The 15193-nt window shown below is 52.3% G+C and overlaps 1 protein-coding gene across 1 annotated transcript in view; it reads left to right on the top strand.

The window, feature by feature from the left end:
* The first annotated feature begins 11812 nt into the window (after positions 1-11812).
* The window catches only part of CDH22 (cadherin 22), a 69525-nt gene continuing 66144 nt past the window's right edge, over positions 11813-15193 (top strand). The window contains exon 1 of the mRNA XM_010958775.3: positions 11813-12474. Within this exon, the coding sequence (XP_010957077.3) occupies positions 12208-12474 (267 nt within the window). The 5' untranslated portion in view covers positions 11813-12207. The remainder of the gene's footprint in view (positions 12475-15193) is intronic.

Here is a 15193-nt window from a genome sequence, read left to right as displayed (position 1 = left end):
ACTCAGAGAGAGTATTCAGTCCCCTGGTAGGATGGAGGAGCTGGGATCAGGTGTGTGTGTGTGATATGAACAGATGTAGCAGACAGAACAATGGGAGAGAGACAACCAAGGAGGCAAAACAGAGGGAGAAGAAGACGGAAGGGAAAGAAGAGATAGACTTAAAAGAAGAGCAGGAGAAAGGAGGAAAGCAGAGGAAAAAGGCAAATGATTAGAAAGGATATATAAATTGTGGCATATGCATGCAATGGAGTACTATATAGCAGTGGAAAGGAAATGCGCAAGAACAAAGATGAATCTCAAAAACAATACAAACAAGATGCAAAAGGGTGTGTACAGGATGATTCCACCTATCTCAAGTTCAAAAACAAAAGTAAACTAAGACTTTAGGAATGTATAATTAGGTGGTAAACAGTTAAAAGGCCAGAAACTGGTTATCATAAAAGCCAGGAAGGAGGAAGCAGTAAGTTAGATCAAGGAGGGACACAGTGGGAGAGTGCTGAAGAAGGGGTGATTTTCAGTATTTTGATCAAAAGGTGATCCATGGAGTTCATTTTATAATGATTTGTTTTGTGCCCTTTTTGGCATGACTGTTTAATTTCCCAATTTTTAACTGGTCACAAAGTCGAGAAAGAAGAGGAGGAGAGACAGGAGGGGGCAGCTCAGGCGTGAGTGGGAGAAAGGCCTCCTCCTGGGGCTCCTCGCAGCTGGCACCACAGCAGGGCCCTGCCCCCGATTCGGCGAGTTTGTAAAATGGAATAAATATTGACACGGCCAGGATGGTATTCAATTTGTCCTGATCACTGGGCTGCGGTGAGTTCTGACAGGGCGAGGTGTAAAACAGCGGCTCGGATGTAATTTCTACTGTCAACATGATGTACAGCGGGCTCTGCCTGCGGCACCAGCCGGCGAGCAGGGTGGGGGCAGGGCGGGGAGACAGGTGCGCGCTTGGGGCACCTGGAGTAGACAGTCCAGGTGGCCACCCCAGGGCAGGTGAACAGTGGCAGCCAAGGGGTGTGTGTGTGTACATGTGCATGTGTGTCTAAGTGTGAACATGCATACACGTGTATGTTCATAACTTTCATGGGAGCTCCGGCTTTAAGAGGCCTGCCGTAAGCAGTGTCGAGAGGTGTTTGAGGGAGGGACACGGTTTATGCTTAGAGTCAAATGCGGGCCTTTCCTTCCTTCCCAGCAGCCACTAAGTACCTCTGGGCCCATCCTCACCCCCTCTCTCTGCCACAGCCCATCTGAATTCCACAACTACCACTAGCTAGCTGTGTGACCTTGGGCAAGTCCCTCCACCTCTCTGAACCACAACAGCCCCTTTTTCTGTAACAGAAATTTTAAAGAGAGCTGTTGTGAGATTTCAATCAGATCATTGAAATACAGTGCCCTCCATGGAGCTAAGTGTTACCTCATTATTGGTTAATTGGATGGCACCGAGCCTGGCACACAGTAAAAGTTCTAGAAATGTTATCTATCATTATTCTCACTGACTCAGAATCAGCTCAATATATGCAAACTGCCTCCCTCTCTTCCTTCTTTATTCCTTTGATCTGCCAAGGCTGTTCCCCCAAAGGAACAACCCCACTGTGTCCCATTGGTATGCCCACCCGCCGCTGCATTCTTATCAGAGTGAAATGAGATTGTGAAGGGGGGTGATGGTAACTTACCTTATAGGGTTATTGTGAGGAATAAGCAAGGTGATGCACATCGAGTGCTAAAGAGTGCCTGGCTCTTAGGTCGGTGATCAATAAAATATCACTTAAAACAAAAACCGCGGGTCGTGCCCAATGTCTCTCCCCCTTCATTCCGTACGTCTGACCCATCACCAAGTCTGGTCCATTTTACTTCCTAAATATTTCAAATCTGTCACCGTCTCTCCATCCCACGACGGCCTCCCTGGTCTGAGCCGCCACCACCACCTCTCGCCCAGGCACCGCCACCGCCTTCTCACGGGTCTCCAGCTTCCGATCTCGCGCACGCGCAGTTTGTCCTTCAAGCCACAAGCTTCTGATCTCCTTCAGAACACAAATCTGATCTCCTCATCTTCGCTAAAAACCCTTCAGTGCCTTCCCATTGCTCTGGGGCCAAAATCTAACAAAATCCAAACGCCTTAAGTCCCTTTGTAAGCCACCCCTCCCCCTGACACGCTATGCTCTGGCCCCTGAACTTTCAGGCCCTGGCATGTGGCTTCACACATTCTATTACTGGGCCCCAGGATCTCTCTTATCCTTTACCTGTCAGCTCAAAAACCTCTTTCTCAGGGAAGTGCCCTCCCGTGGCCCCACCCATCCCTAAAGAGGTTGTGTCACCTGTTAAATGTAGGAGTCCCCCGTACTTTCTCTTCGTGGAACACGACCCTCTTGGTAATAGTACATTTACTTGTGAGATGATTGGATTGATGAGTATGTCCCCCTACGCGCGCACGTGCTCACACACGGAACAGAAGGCATGCGGCAAGGGACTTTGATTTGCCCACTGTTACATCCTCAGCCTCCAGCACACTGCCGCCAGAGAGTAGGTGCTCAATAAACATTCGACGAATCAATGAATGGAACAAACAGAAGGAAACGATGCCATAGGACAGTGTGGGGGGAGGTAGTGTAGCAGTAACCAGGCAACCCCACCATGACCTTCTGACTGTCCATTCATCCATCCATCCATGCGTTCTTTCTTCCATTCACTCACACATTCGCAAGCACCCACTCTGAGCACGGCACAGAGGTCTGAGCTGAAGGGCAGAGAGCAGTAAGGGAGGTGCCCTCGGGCAGCTGGGAGGGTGCTGAGACCTAGACAAGAGAGAGCCTGGCTCTGAGCCACCTGCTCAGATGAATGAGCTCACTGGGATGGGGGGAGGGGTGCAGAGGAGGCAGAGAGATTGCATGGAAGAGAGGCAGTTGGGCTGGGCCCTGAGAGAGGTGGGCCAGGGTTGGATGTGGGGCAACATGGGAGAGGGGAAATCCTGGCAGAGGGAACAGCAGGAGCAAAGGCCCAGAACGAATGTAGTCAACAGTGGTGGCTCCATGTGCCCAGAGAGATGAGTCCATGAAAAGATGCAGTGACTATAATGCAGAGTGGGCGGGTCCAGATCTCCCAGAGCTTTGAGTGGCCACATGTGCAGTGGCTAAAGGTACAGGCTTTGGAGCTGACAGCCCAGAGTTCAGATCCCAGCTTCACATCTTCCCAGTTGGATCTTGGGCATTTTTCATGAATTCTTTGTGCCTCAGTTTCCTCACCTGGAAAATAAGGGAACGTAACAGTACTTACCGCTAAGGATTCCTTGTGGGCCGAGTCATTGAGTGTGAAAAATTCAGATACTCTGAATGATAACTAATGAATGCCAGGCCCGAGTTGGACTTTATCTTGAAAGTGAAAGGGAGCTGGGGAAGGTTTTGAACAGAACCTTCCAGACTGAGCCAGGCTTCATGAAGGTGCATCTGGCAGCATGCCCAGCATAGACTGTGGCCAAGACTAGGGGCCCTTGGACCAGCCATGTATATGGGGTGCACATGGCCCCAGCCCTGCTCAGCCCCTCTCCTCTGACCTCCCACGTTTGCCTCCCTGGATAATGGGAGGCAATATAATGGATAATGGTCCAGCTACCAGGTCCAGAAGCTTTGACATATCCTGACCCCCACCATACAAACACAGAGAGGCAGTCCTGGCCCCACCTACCAATATAGTGCTGGGCTTATAGGACATGTGCATCACCCCCAGGGCCCCGGGAACATTTTGTGGGCTCAGCCTACAGCGAGCAGGCCACTAGCCAGTCACTCGCTCCACATGTACCGAGTGCCTGCTAGGTAGGGGTGTTTGTTCTAGGTGCTAGGATGCAGTGCACATGCGTGCTGCCCCTGCACACATCATTACTGATGCAAATGCACACGTGTACTCAGGCACACATGTGCTCATATGTGTCAAGGCAGGCCGAAGTGGTAGTCGGTCTGCTTTCTTGTTCATGGCTCCACCCTGTCTTCCACAGAGCAGGGTGCGGGGGAGCAATGATGGGTGAACAGAGACAAGATGGCTCTGCCCAGCACCCACTCCATACCTCAACAGCTCCTGCATTACCCTGGGAGCCATTCTGGCCTGAAGGGAGAGTACTGAGCTGGTAGAGATAACGTCACCCCAGGGAGAAGGCAGCAGCCAAGCAGAGAGCTCTGGGCTCAGGACTCAGCAGGCACAGTGCCCTTGGGACTCAGACAGGGCAGACAAGAGCCAGACTGCCAGGCACAGCTCCCACTGGCAGACCTGGGAGCCAGGTGGTCATGGAAAGAGGACATGTATGTGTCAAAACAGTGTTCGGGTCAGAGGGAGTGAATGAGTGAGCAGATGAATGAGCTGCCTCTTCCTGCATCACCCTTCACCCAGGCACCAGCCTAGCCCCGGAGCCAGAGGAACCACCCTTACCCAGTATGCGTCTTCACTCTTCTCAGAACGAGGTGCACTCCTGGGCTCAAATATCTATGAACCCCCTTTACCTAGTCAGGATACTTTGTGCATAATAGGGGTCCAGTAGTATTGTTCAAGGGATCAGAAATAATAATAACAACAGTCATTACCATTACATTAGCTAAAATTTATTAAACACTGTGGGTCCCTTAACATGCACCATCTCGTTTATTCCTCACACTGGCTCTAGGAGGTAAGCACTGTGATCTCCATTCTTCAGATGAGAAAACTAAGACTCAGAGAAATGGAAAAAATTACTAAGGTCACATACAGTAACACATGCAACTGGGACACAAACCCTGGTCTGACTTTGGATCCCATGGTTTGAGGTCCGCTGAATATAAAGTTCTGTCCCAGAGATAGGGGCTAGGAAGATTATCAGGAATTTGGGGAGGAGGCAGGGATGAGGAGCTTCAGGCTGCACCATGAAATCTCTCCTGCTTTGTCCTGTGTGAGGGGGTGGTGGGGAGGGTCACTGAGCCCAGCCCCTCTTCTTCGTCTTGGCAGAGTGAGAAGCTGGGAAACAAACATAAGATGGGTAAGATTAGACCTACCTTCCTCCTTCCCCAGGGAGACAGCCAGATGACAAAGGAGGGCCTAGAGTCACTGAGCTCATACAGCCTTGGCAGCAATGGTACTGGGGCACTGAGAAGTCAAGAAAGGACGTGCTGGTCACCCAGCCCAGATTCTGGAAGGATACAGTGTAGGCAGTGGAGGTGATGCCCACAGGATAGATGGGGCCACAGCAAATCGGCAAGGTTGGCAGATCCTCAGTGAGAGGAAAAGACATGTTGTCCAAGCAGCTCCCAAAATCTATCTGAGGAAAGACTCTCCGGAACCCCTCCCAGGCCCCAGCTCCGTGCTTAGCTCTGGCAGGTGTGTTTGTGAAGGCCAGGGGAGGAATAGAGGAAGGAATAGCCGTGATCTCTGTCTTCCAGAAGCTTGCCATCACAGCTGACACCAAACCCCAGAGGAAGACCCAGCCATATAGGTCTGAGGGAGTTCAGAGGAGAGAAAGAGTAAGAGTCTGGAGGAAGTTGGGGCTGGAAATGGATTGTCAAAGCCCAGAATGGATACATTTCGTGGTTCAACAGTATCATCAAGGGTACCGATTTTTCTATCATTTCTTAGTAGGTTTCCTTGGCCTCTTTGAGTGGCTCCCCTCATTGTCCCAAAATGGCTGCTATTTTTCCAGACATCACTTTCTTATACATGCAGAAAACAAAAAATTTCTCTTCAAGGGATCTCTTTTTAAAGTATAAAAAATATATATCCAGAAGCTCTTCAGGAGTTACCCTTTTATATTTCATTGGCCAGCATTGTGTCATGTGATGTTTTCTAAATCAATCATTGGTGGGGAGGAGGGGAATGGTTCTTACTGGCTTAGGCTAATCACTGTTAAAAGGGGAGGGGCTGAGCACATGGCCAAGCTGTGGGAGGGTGAATATGGAAACAAAATTGAAACAAGAAGGAAGGATAGGGGGACGAATTAGCTGTTAGCAACCAGCCTATCTTTTATATTTCCCATAAATCTCTTTTACACATCATAAAACCCAGCCAGACTGCTGAAATAGGGGTGGAAGCTGGGGGAGCAGGCAAACAAACCTTCGAAAATCTCTAGCGGACCAGCCACTCACCCACATGTGTCTCCACCTACTCTCTTCCCAGTCTCTCCTGAATCCACTCCAGCCAAGCTTGTACACCCACCACTTAACCAAAATAGCTTTTATCAAAGCCACTAATGACCTCCATGTTGCTAAATCCAATGGTTAACTCAAAGTCTACATCTGACTTGCCGCATCAATAGGATGACTATATAACTTATCCTCCAAAATGAGAGTAAAAGCGGGTAGGACACTATTCACAGTTATGCCAGGACAACAGATGTAAGTGTTAATATCCCAGGCAAAGGTGGACAGACGGTCACTAGTTAATGCCTTCTTCGTCCTTTCTTCTGATGGCTTCCAGGTTACCTCCTCTCTCCTTGTCTCCCCTCCTCCTCTCTCCACTCTTTCTCAGCATCCTTCTCAGCTGTTTCCTCCTCATCTCCCCAGTCTCTATGTGTTGAGGTGCTGGACCTCTTCCAGTCTTATCTATAAATACCATCCAAATCCCCAACTTTCTATCTGCAGCCAGGACCTCACCCCTGGGCTCCTGACTACAAGTATAGTTGCTTGCTAGATGTCTCCCCTGGGTGTCTAACAGGCAGTGAATGTAATACGTCCAAGACTTGATTGTAACATGTCCAAATGAGTCTCTGATCATCTCCGCAAATCTGCTCTGCCCACACATGTCTGCAGCTCGGGAAAGGACACCCCATCGTTTCCACTGCTTAGGCTGCAGGTATGGCCTTGCTCGGCTCCTCTCTTTCCTTCACACACAGTTTCTGACCCATCAGCATATCCTGTGATACAGCCTTACTTCTCAGCTCCTCTGCAGCTCCCACTTTGTCCAAGCCACGTTTATTCCTCGTCTGGATTATCGAAATAGACCCCAGCCCCAGCTTCCCTTTATTTTGAACACAGCAGCCAATGAGAATGATCTTTTAAAACATAGATCACGTCTTTCTTCTGCTTTCAAACCTCCTAGGGGTCTCATCTCACTCACAGAAAAACCTAAAGGAGAACCTGCGGGCTCTGAAGCCCAGCTGCACTTCTGACTTCATCTCTTGCTGTCCCCCTGCACTCACTCTGCTTCAGCAGCACTGGGCTCTTCACTGTTCCTCCTGCACACCAAACATGTGCTGACCTCAGGGCCTTTGCACCTGCTCTTTCCTCAGCCTGGAATGCTCTTCTCCCAACTATGTGCACAGCTCTCTCCTCTCCTCACTTTGGATCTCTGTTCAAGTGTCATCTTAACTGTGGGGCTTTCCTTGACCACCTTGTATAAATTATCATTTATAATAGATGACTAAGAAAAAGGGTAGGAAAGAGCAAATCCCCCCACCCCAGCACTTGCTGTGCCCCTTACCCTGCTTTGTTTTTCTCTGTAGCACTTACCATCATCTGACATGTTATTTATTTGTTTATTGTCTGTCCCCCACTAGACTTGCAAGGGCAAGGACTCTACCTGTTTCCTCTCATTATGCCTAGAACAGCACAGAGTAGAAACTCACAAATCTCCGTGGAATAAATGAATGTGTACCGGATACACACACACACACACACACACACACACACACAGAAACACAAGCACTGGCATCCATGCTTGCAGACACATGCCCACACGCACACAAGAACCACACGCACTTATGTGGGCCTGAGGGCACATGGATTATAGGAGGTGAGGCTGAAAAGTAGACAGGGCAAGGCCAATATTTATTAAACCAGACTGGGGCTTGGCTTTAAATCCTATCTGGGATTAAACAACTGTGCAGCAGGTTGAGACGGGCCCCAGAGAAGGCCACCAACGTGCCCAAGATCTCACGGGGAGGCCCAGCAGAGCCGAACACAGCCCCAAGGGGCCACAGCTGCCTCCCCTGCCTCCCCTGAAGGACTCAGAATGGCAGGACAGGGTCCTGTAGTTGACACCCACTCAGGAAAAGCAGCTGGAGCAGGAAAGAAAGGAAGGGAGGGAGGGAAGAGGCTGGAGTGTCTGCGGCAGTCCTGGCAGGGCCGTGCAGAGCGGTGAAGAGTTGGCCAGAAGCCAGGGAACCTGGCCAACCCGCCAGAAAGAGGGCCCAGTGGGCTGAGGTATGAAGGCCCAGGGAGGGAGGGAGAGACGGGGCTGTGAGGGCCTCGCCCCTCAAATGACAATGCAGGATGTGCCCTGTACGAGGGTGTCCGGCCAAGGAGGGGGCGGAGGGTTTGGGCCGCAGCCACCCTTGTCCTATCAAGCGTGCCCCCAGCACTGAGCTGCATCCACTCAGACGAGCATCTCTTCCCATCCCCTCTAAGGTGCCCTCTGACAGGGGGACTCCAAGTCCTGGGTTCGAGGCCCCACTCCATCACCAAGTATCCTATGCAACTCTGGACAACACTCTTGGACTCTGCCCCCTTAAAAAGTGGGATCTCACCTCAGACCTTTGCAGCCCTTCCAAAGAGAGCGCTTCTCCCCAATACCCCAAATTCCACGTGTCCAAATCTTTCCGGCGCTTTACCTCCAAGTGCCACCTTCTCTATGATGCTGTCCCTACTCGACAGCACACTGTGCCTGGCCCTCCAAAGTCGGAGGACTCACATCATGAAATTCCCTTATGGCTGTGTGCCATTTCAGTCTCCCAGGGTTTTTATTGTCCCTCCAAGTGCTTCTCTGCACACTCAGAATAAAATGGAAACTGTTTCCCTTCCTCCAGTCCTGCCCAATCTGGCCTGTACCCCCCATCTCCTGATGCATCTTCAGACACCCCCTTGCTCCATACCAGCCACAGTGACCTTCTTACTGTTCCTCAGCTTGTTCCAGCCTCTGGACCTTTGCACACACTGTTCCCTCTGTGTGGAACCTTGGTGTGACCAGCTCCTTCTCATCCTTCCAGATCAGCCAAATGTCACCTCCTCTGAGAGGTCCTCCCTGATAACCTATCTATAACACCCACCCCAGCCCTTCCATCAACCTCTTCCTCCCTCTTTCCTGCTTTATGTTCCTTCTTAATACTTATCACTGAAAGTATATGGTAGATTTCATTCCTTTGTTACCAGAAGGTCAGCTCCTTGACAGCCAGAACTTTATTTTATTACTTTGTCCCCAGTGCCTAGCACAGGGTCTGGCATCAGGGAGGCATAGGTAAATATCTGTGGAAAGAGTAAATGAATAACCAGAAGAAATGCATCTCTCTCCTGACATATACCTGAGCGGCTGATTGCATCTTGCTGAGATGGTTTTTAAAGTATGTTGAATAAATGAATGAATGAATGAAAGAAAGGCATTTTTGTCTCCCCACCTGTAGTAGACACTAATGTTTGGTGAATGAATGATTGACTCTTACTGTGCCCCCCTCTTATAAAAGGTTAAGAAAGAAAGAAAAGAAAGAAAGAAAGGGAGGGAGGGAGGGAGGAAGGAAGGGAGGGAGGGAGGGAGGGAGGAAGGGAGGAAGGAAAGAAGGATACAGGGAAGGAGAGAGAACCACAGTGGGGTGCCTGTGAACACTGAGGGATCTCCCCGTGCTTCCACCTCCTGCGCCCCCCACACCCCCCTAGTTATGGCCCCAGCCTCGCCCAAACCCTCCCTCCCCTGTGCATCCCTGCAGGGCTGTGATGGGCCCTGAAACTGCCTGATGGAGTCAGGGGACCAGTTCCTGCAGCACGCAGGGAAGTCATAAGCTCCAGGAAATGAAGGTTTCGGAGCAATGCCTCCTCCTCGCCCATAACTCCAGCCTCATTATGACCAGCCCATAACGTGGGGAATCAACGCCGGATCCCCAGAAGCAGCAGCACTCGGGGATTGCGGAGCGGGGCTGCCAGGGTGGAGGAGGGTCTGCCAACATCCCTTGGTTGTGCCTTCATGCTTAGGCCCCACAGAGGGGGTGAGGAGGCAGTGTGATGCGGGTGCTGGGGATGCTTACAGCAGGCTCATGGATCCTCCAGACATCCATTAATTCAGGGTGGGTCCTAGAGGGAACAGCTGGCTCGACTCCTCCCCTCCACTCTTCCCTATGGATGATGCTGATGTTTTCTCATTCTCATTGCCCTAAGATGCAGTTTTAATCCCCTCAGCATCACCCCCACCTCCCAACACATGACTCCCTACCCTGGAACCCCTTCTATAAAGGAATTCTGGAGCTGATACTGGGAAAGAGCACTAGGGAATTGAGCATATCCAAAATGGGTATAAATAAGACACCAACTTTTACAGTTGTAGTGACTCATGTGAATTAGTGAGTTAAAGGGATGAGAATTGCCCACTGTGGTCTTGGGTCACAGAAGGTGATCAGTATGTCTTCTGCCCAAAAGATTCCAGCCACTTCCCTTGTCTTGAGGACCGGGCTGGGGCTAGGTCAGTAACTCCCAGATACTCTGCCCAACCTCATATCTCACGTTTCCAACCTGACTCCCCAAACTAGACAGACTACCCCCAGCCTGGATGCATACTCCTCTGCCATAATGCCCATCCCTTTCTTCCCACTCAACCAGATACCCCCTCCTCCAAGAAGCAGCCCTGATTCCCTCCTGCCCACCTCCCCCTTCCAGACACCTGTACCCACTCCCTTCCCTGAGCCCCGCAGGGGCCAGGCTGCCCCTCCCTCTTATAGCCCTGATCACACACCACCTAGCATTTAGGTTGTTACTGGGGGTCTTGTCTCTCTCCGCTAAACTGTAAGCTTATTTATCTTTGTCTAGCATCCAGTCCAAACCTGGCCCAGAGTCAAAGCTAAGAGGAATGGAGTTGTTGAACTGAACTGAACTGGGCTTAGGGAGAGGATAAGTGGGGACTGAGCCCCTCAGCCCCACACATGCTTCTCAGTGCCTGAAACTCCTCCACGAAAGCAGCATTGCTGTCCCCTGTAAACACCCACATTAAGCCATTATTCATCATTATGGTTTGAGTAGGAGTCAGTCTCTCAGATCCTTTCTTGCTGAAAGCAGGATCTCATGGAGGGAGGGAAGGAGAGATGGATGGATCTGGGGATGGCAGTGCTGGCCTAGGAAGGGGGAGAAGTGTCTCTCAGACTCTGGGAAAGGAAGGTCTTCGGGGGGGATGTGGGAGACCCCAAAGGCAAGCTCAGAGGGGATGTGACTGTACCCAAAGCCACACAAGGGAGTCTCCAAGTAAGGCCCTCTGAGACTCAGGTGCCCCATCCCTGAAACAGGATGTGGAGGGACTCACATGAGTTCAGAGGACCTTCCCTGGGTTCCTGTTTTGGATGGAACGACCTCTAGGGGCTGCTGTGGGAGGGCAGGAGTGGTGGCTGGCAGGCTGGGTGCCAGACTGTGCACCCAGGAGTCCTGAGTCCTGGGAGCTCTTGAAGACCCCTTCTAGAAGGGCCTCCTTCCTCTCTGAGATGGCGGTTATCTAGGGGGTAGGCTGGGCTGGAGAGAATGGTCAGCCAGGCGCAGGGAAAGCAGCTAATTAGGTCCTGCCCCTGTAGGCACGTGGGCTGGTGGAGAACCAGGAGAAAGAGCTGGATTGGGGGGGTGGGCGAGGAAAGGGGGGGTGCAAGGAAAGGGGGTGGTGCTGGGAAAGGAGAAGTGTGGGCTAGGAGTGGAAAGGAAGCGTCTAGGGCGCGGGGGGCGGGGGCGGGCAGGACTACTAGAATATGGGTCCAAGAAGGCAGGGATTTCTATGTCTTGTTTGTCCCACCCTGCACAATGCCAAGCACACAATAGGTGTTTAATTAGTAGCTAAAGGATAAAGAGATAGACCCAACCTGCCCTGTCCCCACAGAGAGCCTCCTCTTACGTTTTCTTGTTTCTCCCGCAGGCTCCTGGTCGGGACGGCCACTAGTCCCCGAAGGATCAGCAGGGCCCCAGCCAGCACCCCACCGCGCAAAGACCATGGCGCACCCCAGACTCTGGAGCCGCCGAGGCGCCGCCTGGTGATCCTGCCGCGGCGGCGGCGCCAGGGGGGCGCGGGCGGGGACCCCCGGGGGCCGTCCATGCCCCGGGTGCGGCCGCGCCCCCTCCCCCTCCAGCCGGGCGCCCCCGCGGCTGGGCGGCGTTCAGGGCCGGGGGCCTGTCCGGGTGCCCCGTCGGGGGCGGCGCGCCGGCGGCCGCGCTGAGGCCACCATGTGACGCGGCGCCGCATCGTTGTGCCACCGAGCGGCGACGCCCCGGTGCCTCTCGTCCATGCACCTGGGCCCGGGCCCCTCGCAGGCCAAGCATGAGACCACGACCCGACGGTCGGGGGCTCCGGGCGGGAGCCATTCTGTCGCCCGCCTTGCTGCTGACGCTCACGCTGCTGCTGCTGCTGCCGCCAGCGCCGCCGCTGCCGGGACCCCTGCGGGCGGCGGGCACGCCTGCGCCGTCGGCGCCCGGGGCTGCGCAGTACGGCGCGCCGGGCGCGGGCCGCGTGAAGCGCGGCTGGGTGTGGAACCAGTTCTTCGTGGTGGAGGAGTACACGGGCACCGAGCCCCTGTACGTGGGCAAGGTAAAGTGGGGCCCCGAACCCTCTGTCCTGCTCCCAGGACCCCAGAGACGCCCGCTGCCGGACGCGAGGGACTCCAGTTCTCCTCCCCTCTAAATCCCAGTCCCTGCTGCCTCCTCCCAGCTGCCCCTGATCGGAGGCGGACAACTGGGTCTTCTCTCTGCTCCCGTCTCCTTATGTAGTCTCTCTCCCATTGCATCTCAGAGCAGAGAGTACTCATACATAAACCCGGTCCATCCTGTGGCTAAATGCATCTAGAACGAGTTTGCAGATCTGATCATGTCACACACAAACTCGCCCTGCTCTGCTTAAAATTCTTTAATAGTTTCCATTCACTTGGGGTCAAGCCCAGATTCCATCCCATTGCCTGCAAAAATTCGGCTCCCCCTCCAGCCTCCACGCCTGCCATACTCACTCCCATTTGGGACACAACACCCTTCTGATGCCCTTCTGATGGTCCATTCCTCTGATGCCCACAGGCTCCTGTCAGCACCACCCCCCTCCTTAGATTCTTCAGGAACTGCTCAGTCCTGCTCCTTCTACTGCTTATGTATCTCACACTCAGGCCTCCATTCAAATGCCACCTCCTCAGAGAAGCTGTCCCTGACCACACCAGGCTGGGACAGATCCCCCTGCATGTGGCCATCCCTCTCTGTTGTGTGCCCTCTGAGGTCCCCGTATCTTTCCCTCATAACACTTAATTATGCATGTGTTTGTTTGATTACACAGTTAATGTGTGTCTTTCCTTGTAGATTGTGTTTGTTTTGCTCACCATAAACCCCCAGCGCCTAGCACAGGCATTGCTCACAAACTGTTCATTAAGTGAATGAATGAATGAAAGCTGCTTTCTCAAACTCTCTGAATAAATGTTGGTTAGTATGGCTGAAGAATTGTGTCCTAAGAGTATAAGGAGTGGAGAAAGACATTCGTTCATCCATTCAATCCCTGAGCCCCTCTCAGGTGCAGTGCTGGAGAGGCAGAGGCTGGTTCTCACTTGCCCACTCACAGAGGCAAGTGAGACCCAGCCTCTGCCATTTGGGGGGTCCCCAGAGTAGCAGAGATACCTTGGTGCATAAAAAGTTTCACAGGTCAGTACCTGGACACCGAGGCATTTCATAACTGGTTTTCTGTTGGCTGGCTTCGTGGAGGTGTTTTCTAGATGCCTGAGCTGGGTTTTGATGTTTGAGTAGGAGTTCAGGCTAATGGGGAAGAGGGCATAGACTGTGCAAAGTCTTGGAGGCCTGAGGGAGCCTGGCTTATTCAGAGACTTGTCAGCAGTTACGATGTTGAGGTGGAGGGTGCTCATAGGGCAAGGAAAGCGGGGCAGTGCCCAGGGACAGTTCTCTGGCTTCTGCCAAGGCCAGCTTTCCAGGAAGTTTTGGTCAGCAGAGATGCGAGGGAGACCAACTGTGGAATTTCCTGTGTGCTTAAATGAGTCTGAGAATTGGGAGGCTGACCAAGCTGCTCAGTTCAAGGCTCAAGGATCAGGACCTTTGTCAAGGAGAGGAAAGTCTTGATGTAAACTTGTGCGTTAGTCTTGCCAGGAACCCAGATTTTCACCCGTCTAGATACAGTAGTAATCCCTGGTTCTTGGCTACACTCCCCTCTGGACACGTGGCTGAAGTTGATCCCCAAAACTGAGCAAAATGAGGATTTGACAGAGTACAGGGAGGTTCACGTCTTTGCTCAAGGTCACCAAGCAAACTAGTGGCAGACCCTAGGACAGTAAGACAGTGGAATGGGGTGAGGGGAGGGGGAAGGAGGAACCAGTGTCAGCTGAGCATGAGGTAGCTGGGAATGCAGACTTTGGAGCCGTCACACCTGAGTTTGACGCTTGGTTCTGCCAACCCGTTAACCATATTACCTTAAACAAGTTACATCACCTCTCTGGACCTCAGTCTCTTCTGCAAAAGTGGGGCCAGGAGAGCCCACTTCCTCTGGTTGTAAAAGGATTAAAGTAGAAAACTGAGCACAGAAAGTGTTCAGCCTGCCGCCTGGTTGGTTGTTTATGGTTGTTTTCTCATTATGCCCGTATGGAGCACTTAACCCTTAAACTGCAAGGTGGAAATCTTTTTTGTAAGGCAGGAAAATCCAGGTGCAGGTAGGGCAGAGTCACAGAGTGGGCAAGTGGCTTAGACAGGATTTGAACTTGAGTGTGTTGGAGGCCATTCCCAGCCTGATTCTCCAAACCTCTCCAAGACCTCCAGGCCTGGAAGAGAGACTTTGGTCCAGGAAAACCCCAGAAAGTCAACGAAGGACTCTGACACATCTGCCTAAATGTCCGCTGTCATGGTCTCAGGCATCTCAGCCCAGCTGTCTGTTTGCCCAGCAGCTGGGGCTCTGAGATGGCCCCCTCAGCCACCCACATCCTGAAAAGATACGAGAAACCAGCCACTGACTCACCACTTCCATCTGTGTCCGCCTAGCCATTATCTCAAACGCCACCCCTGTCTCCTTGAACCACAGTCTGTTGGTGATGGGAGGGCCCTAGTAAATCCTTTCATTGTAAGATGGGGAAACTGGGGCTAGAGGCAGAGAACATCATGCCAAGCCCAGTCAGCTTTCTAGGGAGTTTTGATTAGCAGAGATGGGGTGAGACTAACACTGTGGTAGAACCAACCCCAAGAGAAGAGGCTCTGCTGACACTGGCTCTGGACCCAGTGCAATTTAGCTATCTTGTATTAAGCGTCTACCATGAGCCAAGCGTTGTGCCTGGCCTCGG

The sequence above is a fragment of the Camelus bactrianus genome, chromosome 19 (assembly GCF_048773025.1).
Source record: "Camelus bactrianus isolate YW-2024 breed Bactrian camel chromosome 19, ASM4877302v1, whole genome shotgun sequence".
NCBI classification, from domain to species: Eukaryota; Metazoa; Chordata; class Mammalia; order Artiodactyla; family Camelidae; genus Camelus; species Camelus bactrianus.
Note: the sequence above shows the minus strand (reverse complement) of the source record. Positions and strands in the feature narration are given on the sequence as shown.